This window comes from Elaeis guineensis, chromosome 16 (genome assembly GCF_000442705.2).
Source record: "Elaeis guineensis isolate ETL-2024a chromosome 16, EG11, whole genome shotgun sequence".
In the NCBI taxonomy this organism is placed as follows: domain Eukaryota; kingdom Viridiplantae; phylum Streptophyta; class Magnoliopsida; order Arecales; family Arecaceae; genus Elaeis; species Elaeis guineensis.
In genome coordinates this window covers 46205373-46215865 of record NC_026008.2, presented here as the reverse complement: position 1 = coordinate 46215865, position 10493 = coordinate 46205373, and the positions used below count along the sequence as shown (strand labels likewise).

The window sequence follows — 10493 nt, the reverse complement described above, 5'->3', positions numbered from 1 at the left end:
ACATATATACATTAATGAAACCCCATTTAGACGTCATGACAATTAACTTTTTTTTTTTTTTTTCTTGGAAAAGTAACGATACAACCAGGCATGTAAGCAGAAGATCGCCGAACGAGGAAAGCTGCGTGGATGCCTAACAGCCACATCACTTTGTCGGCGAGTAAGTACCTTTTTTTCCTTTTTATTTTAATAAATCAGTGCAGGACATATTATTGATTAGAACCGTCCCATGGACTTTCTGTCGTCCAATTGATATATTATTTGATCCTTCTAGATTTTCAAACTTTTTATTCGATTAAAAAATAAAAATAAAATTAAATGTATAATTAATCATAATTAGTCATTTGAAATCTATTTTTTTTATTTATTTTTTAATTTTATTGAATCATGTGGTGAAATTTTCTTGGATGGCCTAAATCCACATGGAAGAATAATTTAGCTGGAGGAACAACGAGGAGCAACACTTGTGCCTACAGCAAATCGGCAATTATCGAATCAAGATGCATGTAAAATATTATATGCGAGAACCAACGCGTATCATTTGGACCGACACTTCCCAGTGAATTGGATGGCTCCTTCATGATGATACCAATTGGTACAAATTTTGAATGAGGGATTCCGGAGGGAGCTCCATGGCGGGTGACTGCAACCTAATATGAGATTGTTGGATTAATCTATGCACCTAGCGACGTGTACAACTTTATATTAATCAAAATAGGGGTAGCAATCGTGGCCGAATATAAATGGATCAAATCAGATACGGATTGATTCAAAAATTTTTGAATCCGAATTCAATCTATTTATTTAAACATATCAGATTTCAAAATCTAAATCTGACCTACACACTAAACAGATCACCTGATCCGATCTATTTATCATCCATCTATAATAATCTATTAAAAAAAAAATCAATCGAACCGATCTGACAATTCATTTAAAAAAAATTAAAAATTAAAAATTTAAAGGGCTCTGCCTCTGCCTTGCGGGATCTTTGCCCGACCGCCCTCCTCCCACTCCGCCCGACCACCGGCATTGTGCTGTCGACCATCTCTATCTCCGCCCAACCATCGTACTATCGGTGGTCGACCACCTTCGGCTACTCTCTTCACCAACTAGCCCATCACACTCGTCGCCTCCAGGCTCCAGCAGCATGAAGAAGAAGGAAAGGGTGGGCTGAGAGAAAGAGATCACCGCCCCTTTGCCCACAATGTTGTCAGTTTTCCTCCCTCGATCTGCAAACCCCGAACCCCTCCCTCTCCCCCCATGGTGCCCCCTTGCGCATAGGCCTGAACCCCGCATGCCTGCCGGTCCTCCACTTGCGGCCAAATCCCAGTGGCACCTATGGCTCGTCCGTCCCGCCTGCAGTCACCCCCCACGCTTCCTTGCCACCTGCGGCTCCTCTGCTATTAGTCCACACACCGCCCCTCTCCCTCCTCCCTGACGGCCCCAGCAATCTTCCCCATGCTCGTGCCATCGCCCCCCACCCCATCCACTCATGCTCGTGACGCCCACTCCACAGCCTTTCCTCCCCCCTCTTCCATCCCTCCCCGCCAGCGCTCGTGCCCCTCCTCCTACGTGGTGTGTTATGATCATGGGATTTGACACGGTCGAGGGCACGATCGTGCGATACCGAGTGAATTTGAAAAAAAAAATGTGCACTGCACGCTATAGCTTGTAGGCCCGCATGACAGGAGCCCAAGTCTGTTGCCTAAGGCCCGATTCATAATCAACTCAAAATTTAAACGGATTAAATAGATCAGCTGTCTGAAATCTGAATCCGATCTGATTATTAAACAGATTAAATGGATCGATCCATTTACGATCCAAACTCGTTTAATCTAAATTTAAATTTATTTAAGATGGATCGAATTGATTGATCAGATCAAGTTTTGCTACCCTTAAATCAAAGAGGATGCAACGATTGACGAAGAAATGATCTGATATATATATAGCTAAGCTTTCGTGAAGGAAAACTTTGCAGATTTAAAGCTTGCTTTATTAGCTTGTTCGGTACACATCTTCCAAGAGCTTGGTAAAATTTTAATTCAATCTGGAAGTCTATTAGCCTGCAGAAAGAAAAAAGTACTTGAAAATCTTTCATTCTTTCTACAGGACCACGAGATAATTTTGGCTAAAAAAAGATTTGGCTGATATGGAACTTATTTAAATTGACTAGGTAACCTATGATTCTATGTAAAATATAGCAAGATGGGGTTGGATTTTCCAAATAGGACCTAAAGGGGGGAAAAAACAGACAAAACAAAACTAGAATGTTTATATACTCCCTAAATTTTTAAAAAGTTGTTCTGGACAATACTTTCTATTATTTTCTTCCAAATTTGCCCAATTGACCCCGTGTTGAGTTCACTTAATTAGGTCAGGTTGAAGCCCTGGAGCAAATCCCAACCCTTAGAAATCAATCAGTCATTTTAAGATCTCTGGATAAGTGGTGCATCAACATTTTAATATTTGCTCATCCTCCGCTAGGCTTTACCATACTTTAATCATTCAAGCTGGCTGCTAGGTTGGAAGCTGCATGCCCCCTCGATTCAAATGTCAGCGGAACTTTCCTGGACAACCACAATGATGGATACTGATTTCACCATGTCTCGCACTTTGACTCAGAACTTCTGATTCAGAACTATAATCCAATCAGTATTATCAAAAGCAATCTGGTCATAAAATTCTCAGAGTTCCATCATCCATGATAATTTCCTGAAAATTTATTATCAAGAAAAATACAAATGGCAGCATGCTTACAGAACTGAGGCAACAGTAGCTGTAAGTGCTCCAAATACTCGGAATCTCAGAAAAAAACTCCCACTAACAGAATACAGCGACTCAAAGCATTCGACTCAGTGGTGCATTAACAGATAAATAAGAGTGGGATTCGCAATAGGATAATGATTGTCTATTTTTCCACGGCCAAACCAAGGACAAGTCTATGGAGGCCCTCGATCACAGCATGGCCCAAAAAACTGTCGCTAGCTGCTTCCAGAGCTCTAGTCCGCTTATAGGAATCAATCAAGCTTGACATTCGAATAGAGAAGGGTATCCCTCGTAAGTGGCATGTTCAGTAGAAGGTAGACCTGCAAGGCAAAAGACAATATATCAGCATCCAAAACGCCTGAGAAATTTGTGGAGGAAAACTTTTGAAATTAGTCAGAAATTGTAACAATCTCCAAAACACAGCATATACGGTCGTTTCTGTGAAAATATGACTTAAGATGCTCAGGTTTGATATAATGGATCCAGCCCTTGTATAAAAAAAAAAAAAAGGCGTACCCTTAAGCAACAACCAGCAGGTCTAATGAATAATTTATACCAAGCAAAGAAATTTCATTTTAATTCCAGCTAAGTTAAAAAGTATTAGATCCCAGCATTGAGGAAATTTCTCACTGATCATCTTGCAGTAAATGAAGGGGGAACTCCAATTTCACTTTTAAAAAAAAGGCAACTGATGCTTGATCCCAAAAAAAGATACAACATTAGCCATATAATAGGAAATAATAATTACCAATATCATATAAGATTTTTTTTAAAAAAAAAAGTCTGGGATAACTAGTTTAGATGAGAACTAGTTAAAGAGATTTTCTTGATTCAATATATGTTAGGGGAGAGGGGGCAGACTCCTGAAATAGTAAGTAGCAATTGAGTTTGTTCTTGTCAAAAACGAACCGCCATGCATTCAGAACCTTTACAATTAAATGTAGGGGGAAACCCAAAAGCGTACTTCAAAATTTCGTTCTTTTGAATATAACTAAAAGCAATGGATTAATGGTCCTCACCCCTATAATAGTTGACACAAGAAGGATCACTCCAGTTATCCAGGCCAAACTTCGCCTGACCAGTAACACCTCTGAAGAGGTTTCATTAGTTGCTTGTACTTCTTTTAACCATCGTGAAACTCGTGCTGAAAATGTCACATCTAACATCGCTCCTGAGTGGGAAGAGGGCTCCTCATTTGACACGATAACTCCAACGATTTTCCCTGTAGAAGTAAAAGATTTATAGAAAAACAAGAAAACAGAAGAATAGAAAAGCGAGGTATTACACGGTTATGACTCCATGGCAAGTCAATTAAAGACCAATGTTTGGTTCATTAAGGGCAGAAAATGACCATGATGCCTTTTCTTATGCAAAAATTAACATAGCAAAACTAGTTTCTGTCAGAAATCAAAATAAAGGTTGGAAAATGTCAGAAAGTATAAATAAGTGAGAAACACATAAAAAAGAAGCATAAATAACAGCATTAATATATTCAGCAGAAAAACAAAATTAACTCACATAGTTTGCAATAGCTTGCAACCTCGTCAATTTTACTAAGAAAGAAAAGGAGTACATTCTCATCAACATATTTATCAGATAAATGCTTTTTATGGAAAAGCATTGAATTTATCGAGAATTTTAATAAAATTCAGGCTAATGCCCAGATCCAAAATTCAACAAGCATCACAGAAGAGAAATGAATTACATCCAGTCATATGAAGACATGGTAAGTTAGCTCTGTAATGGACTGCCACTCTTTATATATGCAGATGCTAATGCAACTATTATGAAAAAAATTTGCTGACAGAATAGTTTCTCAAGCAGTGAAGAGTTCGGGCATTGTTTGCTGATATAAGGGTGCTTAGCGTTTACACGCCACTTTGGTCACGAAGTTGTTTAACTAAGAAAAGGACCTTAGATTCTGCAGCCAATGTTATGGAAACCCAACAAAGTAATAGGAAAAACCCACAGAACTTTGCAGGTGCACTGATATGTTTACTGTATGGTGCATGAGCAGAAGTCTATATGTAAATCTGCAGGGCTACAAAACCCACTTACCCTTGTAAGATGTTTGTAGCAAATCAAACAACTTGGCAAGAATTGTCTGGAACAACTCTACTGCATGCTGAGTAATGTCTCCTGGACCATATTCCTCTTCCAGAACCTGGATTAATTTCATCAATTTGCCAGCACATCCATCATAAATAGTAGCATGAAATATTTTAGCATATAGATATCACATACCAAAAGAGAATATTATCGAAGTTCAGTGTTGATAATGAAGTGCTTGAAAAAACAATAGCATGTGATATTGACATAACCGACCAACCCACCTAAAAGGCAATTTCCTTGCTACTAATATATGAAACTAAATAAATGATAGATGTTGCTGGACAAATCAAGGGAAAAAAGGGGTCCCAACAAATGGTAGGTCATTTTTGGGCTGCAACAAAACCCATGCACAGTCTGAGTTTACATAAACAGCACATAATGGATAATTATTTTGTCTCTGAAAAATTTCTATAAATTCAATTTTGTTGATACCAGCATATAAATAAGCCAGAGAAACGAAAAAATTCATCCATTTATTGGTACCAAATAAGAATAAAAATACTGTTGATGAAAGGTTTGGATCTGGAAAAAAATGTAATTGGAAGTTAAAACCATAAAGGGGTTCCAGCTGCTGATATGGGAGCAAGATATTGCCTCACCAATGAAATCTAAATTTATTTATTTATCCATTTATTTATTAAATATAGCTAGGAAAGAGGCAGAGGAGTTGCTGAGTAAAAAAAAGAAAGTGAATAATTAAAGGGAACCACTTGAGAATGAAGTAGATTTTAAAGCAAACAAAAACAAATAAATAAATAAATATAAGGCACAACTTTCGGTCAAAATGCAATCTTAAATTCCTCAAGATGAGCACAGAGATACATTGCAATCCCAACTCAGAGTCGTTTGGGAGATGGGACCACAAGGATGGACTTTTCCCCAATAAATGTAAGATAAACTATAGTTTAATCAGAGCAAGAGAACTTTTAATGAGTGATCAGCAACAACTGACTTAGACGTATGGGTGTTTGATTGTCGAAGTCCAACGACAGCATGAGCTTGACAAGGGATTCATGGTAATATTCTGCTACACTAAACATTGCCAATAAAGCAATGCAACAAACATCACTAAGCCAGTGTACACTTATGGCAGAAAACATTGGTCACAAACAATACGTGAGAAAATTACATGACATGCTGCATAGAAACAGAATTTGGACAACTATACATTGACAAATTGTCTGGCTAGAAGTAATATTAAAATGATGAAGCCTCAGTTTTGACACCAAATTGCATGAAATATGTGCTAATATGATATGATCCATGATATCAAGACCATAAATAGAACTAAGAATAATTTCTACAAGAAAAATTGAAATCACCTCAACGCCTGTGAAATGACCTATCAATAATTCTGCAGGGCTCATGCTGCTACCAGCCAAATCTTCATGAATCTCCGCTGCTTTCTTGATACTTCTAAACAGGGATACAAGACTAGATGCATAATACAAGTCTGCTTTCTGCACGACATTAGCACTCAACCTGTCAACAACTAAAAACTGCATACTTGTATACGTGATGCCACCAATAAAAAATCACCTAACCTTTAAACATGACCTGCACATGTCCTTTATTTAATGGACCAAAAAACACATCATATGGCATATTACTCAAAACATCATTCTAGATGCCCTTGAAGGAAATAAGTCCATTGGAAGGACATCAAAGTTCGGTTGCAAGAAGGATAACTTATGCAATAATAGTTTACCGATCATCATGATTAACACCATCTGGTCAAGCACTATACAGTTGCAAAATGAAATTTTTGCTAAGAAGATAAATAGTACATCATGATCCATGGCAAGATGTTTAATTTGATACTCCACACTGTTCATTGCTATATACTCTTGTAAGATGCAAGTGGGCCAAAATTTAATTGGCCTAGAGACTTTCTGATCATGCATCAGAACGAATCAGCGGTCTTCCAACTTAAAAAAAAAAAAAAAAGTTATTTTCAAATCACATGGAGCATAATTAGAAAGTCCCTATGACATTCTTTTTTGTTTTTAAGCATTTTGAGGATGTTGATTATGATTAGCAATGTAGGGAATTGTGGCGGTCAATCTCTATAATTAAACATTCTCTTTTAGTAGATACACCCTTCTTAATTGTATTCATAAAAAAAATTTAAATTAAAGAGACAAAAACAAGTATGTCCACACCAAAAAAAAAAAAAAAAGCAGAAGCATGTTCATCAATTCACATTAATCAGAAAATCTGACAGCAGAAGACTAAGCATTGCACTAGTGGCCACACACTCATATAGAAGAGGGGAAGTTAAGGCAGACCTTCAAAAGATCCAGCTTTAAAGTGTTACCACTTGGCAAAGGAACACTCAATTCACCATCTAGGGATCCCCCCAGCCAGTGTGCCTGCATAAATTGATATGTTGGTTAGCGCAAATCATCAAGGCTACAATCCTAATAATATAAAAGAGGTTATATTTCCCAACTTTTCAATTCCCATAACAACCCTAATTACATTTCTCCCTTAAACATGCCAACTATACCAAACTTCTACAAAGAAAAGGGATTCTACCACGCTGGATTCTCAGAAGGAGTCTAGGGAAAAGTCTCTTCAAGTTGGGATTTTTATGATTATATGCATAATAAGGGTCCCATGTCATCCAAATCCAAATTCATAATAATTTGTTGGCCATAGGAAAACTTAATAACTTATCTAGATTAAAAATATACTATGTAAAATAAATCTTAAACAATATCTACATAAATCTTAAACAATATCATGAAGAAGGCATATAAGTTCTAATCCACATTTAAATATTTTTTAAACTTACCCTACATCTAAAATCTTTAGCAACCATGGCATCTGCATGTGATTATGACAAGTTATTTTAAAAGGAGACCGGAATACCCAATGACTTATAAACTTGTATAAGTGAAACATTGAGCTTACAAGATTGCTGATCTCCTTATCAACACAAGCAGCATTACACTCAACATTTAAAGGTTCATCCAAAGGAACAACAGAAACTTCATCCTCACCTGCAAAAAGTTCAAGATCATCATAACATTATCTTTTCTAAGTGTAATAAATATGGTAAAAAAAGAAAAATAACAAAAGCATTTGTATGTGCCTTACTAGAAAACTGCTTAAGAAGGATTCACTAACCTGGAAGTGGAATTTCGGCTTTACTTGAACCAATAACCCTACTTTTGAAGACACTACCCACTTGGGTGTTTAAGTAGTCAGCAGACAGAAGTTGCTCTGCAAGTAGAACATCATAAGTCATGTAAAGTAAAAAGAGGTAAATAACCACTCATTTGGACGTTGATTAAGTTCAAAAGACTGACCCTCAACTCCCCTAACTTCTAGAATCATAACAGCATGAGGCCTGTCAAATGGATTGGGAGCTAGCACCTCATTTAGCTGTGAATATAATGGCCCAAAGTGTCAGAGTTTAATGTAATAAAATTCTGTATGAAAAGGTTTGCTTCGCTGTGCACCTTATATGAAGAATCAGCAGGAAGTGAGGAAGGTGGTGCAAAACCAAGCAAGACTGATATGGCTGCCACAACTTCGTATAATGACATTGAATTGGTCTGTGACAATTCAAAAATTCCAAGATCAAGTTATGTATGCATTAACATGGGGTAAAGAAACCACAGTGATGTCTTCGAGATTTACCAGATGCCAACAAAAATAGTGAAACTGTAGTTTAGCAATAATAAATAATGCCAGATTCCTCATCCAACACAAGCATGTGATAAAAGATAATACAGGCTAACATGGTTTCTCTAAAACAATTCCCCTAATTGCAATCAATATTGCAAATATATCACCAATATTTTTCTGCCTTATCAGAGCTCTGTGATCTGTATTTTTGAAGAATTGTGAAAGCCAGTGGCCGTTTTACATAATTGCACTAAAACAAAAACCTACAACATTTTGTAAGACAATTTACACATTAGACTAGGTGAAAGAATTAGAGGGGAAAAAAAATATCCGAGGAAAAGGTAGTTTTAAGATCCTAAGGTTTTTTGCCTTCTGGCAATCTGTGAAATATGACAGAGAAACCAACCATCTCATGCAACAAATATAAGGGCCGAGCTCATACATATTCTATTAAGTCCTTTTCTTCATTGAGTTATTATGGTTTAATCTACAAATTCCAGCATATCTAATTTTGGAAAGGCAGTAGACTGATGTGAAGTTGATCTGTATGTTTGATGCTTTTGTTCATTAAATTAGAACCACTGTGTGGATACCTAGGGCCTCTGACATGTATAAAAGTGGAGGAATTCATATGTTGGGCTGTGTCCATCTCCATCAACCACCTGGTATATAACATAATCCTTAATGAATATTTTTGATATTTGATCTTTAATCTGTAGTTTATAGACAAGTCTTGCATGTGATTATTTAAAAATTTAGGCAGAAGTAAGCCCCTCTAGTTTACATATCTATAACATGAGGTTTAATTAGTGGAGGAAACGAAAAGGTTTGCATACAGCCCTGACCTAACTTGAAGCCTCCAGCTCCCCAGCCTTTAGCCGTGGGTGGTGGATGGGGATGGGGACTAGAATCACTAGCAAACCCGGTAATTAAATTAAATGCACAACAAACCACCCCTAAGGTAATTTCTTGAACTGCCTCGCATCTGCTTTAAGTCTTCTAAACAATTCTTTGAAGAATGTTCTGGAGAAGAAATCATATATAAGTTAGAAGAGTGTAGGCTCCTCAGCAAATCATTTGCTATCCAGTACCATATTAATCACTGCAAAATCCAACATATATCAAAAATCCAAAGCTGATACCATCTGATATACCCCACAGACCTTTCTGTAAACCAGGATTTCGATTCTTTATTGGAGTCTAATCTTCTAAAACATTCATTTATATCATTGCACGTATCTATTCAACTTCCTGAGATTGAAGTTCTGAAAATCAATAGCAAAAAATTGATTTAACACGTTCAAAGCCCTAACTTAATACGTAACCCAGAAATCCTGGAACGATACAATCTTTTAAACAAAACGAAAAGCAAGTTCATAAAGAGAAAGAGATCTTGGAAATTACGTCGTCTGCAGCATCCACTGGCCGATTCCGAATATATCTTTGAGGAGAGCCATCAAGAAAGAAGACCGAACGGCTACTCTCCACCTGGACGAACAAATACACACTAGAGTGAGAAAGATTATGACAAAATCTACCAACAAATCAACGAAACCGAATGGAAAACATTAAAATCTAAAACGGCCATCAAGTTACTGAAATCTTTTGGTTAGTGAGATGGGGAGGAAAAGAGATAGGAGACGAAACAAACCCTGGCTTGAAGGCAGAGGAAGGACATCAAGAATAAAAGATTAAGCTTCACAACGTCGCGGAAATCCATCGCGGAAGGAATTGGAGAGCAGAGAATTTAGGGTTTCCGGCTCAAGCCTCAAGCTGCCGCGGTGAGACAGAGGATCTCCGGAACGAGGAGAAGCTGGACAAGAAAATAGCAGCAGAAACGTGGGGATTCTGTAATCCTGTGCCGCAGGAACACCAGAAAGAAATGCTCTGGATGGCAGGCGTCAAGCGGCCAAGATTTTTTCCTCCGTGTGCCCATTGGCATAGAAAGTTTCTATGCGGACGGGCGGGTATCCGTC

At 37.5% G+C, this 10493-nt stretch overlaps 1 protein-coding gene across 1 annotated transcript; it reads right to left on the bottom strand.

The window, feature by feature from the left end:
* Positions 1-2658: 2658 nt before the first annotated feature.
* Positions 2659-10359, bottom strand: LOC105032940 (uncharacterized). Its single transcript, XM_010907543.3, has 11 exons — positions 10169-10359; positions 9922-10005; positions 8349-8444; positions 8196-8271; positions 8014-8109; positions 7798-7886; positions 7170-7253; positions 6204-6341; positions 4828-4933; positions 3789-3991; positions 2659-3089 (listed from the first exon to the last, which is right to left on the bottom strand). The coding sequence occupies exons 1-11, from the start codon at positions 10235-10237 to the stop codon at positions 3021-3023; spliced, it is 1110 nt and encodes a 369-aa protein (XP_010905845.1). The 5' UTR covers positions 10238-10359; the 3' UTR covers positions 2659-3020.
* Positions 10360-10493: the final 134 nt, after the last annotated feature.

Excerpts from the sequence above, each read along its gene's own strand:
- LOC105032940 (XM_010907543.3), bottom strand. The coding sequence starts at position 10,237 with ATGGATTTCCGCGACGTTGTGAAGCTTAATCTTTTATTCTTGATGTCC. Across the intron at positions 8,110-8,195 it reads AGAAGTTAGGGGAGTTGAGG|AGCAACTTCTGTCTGCTGAC; the intron begins GTCAGTCTTTTG and ends TTCTACTTGCAG. Across the intron at positions 7,254-7,797 it reads ATAAGGAGATCAGCAATCTT|GCACACTGGCTGGGGGGATC; the intron begins GTAAGCTCAATG and ends CAATTTATGCAG.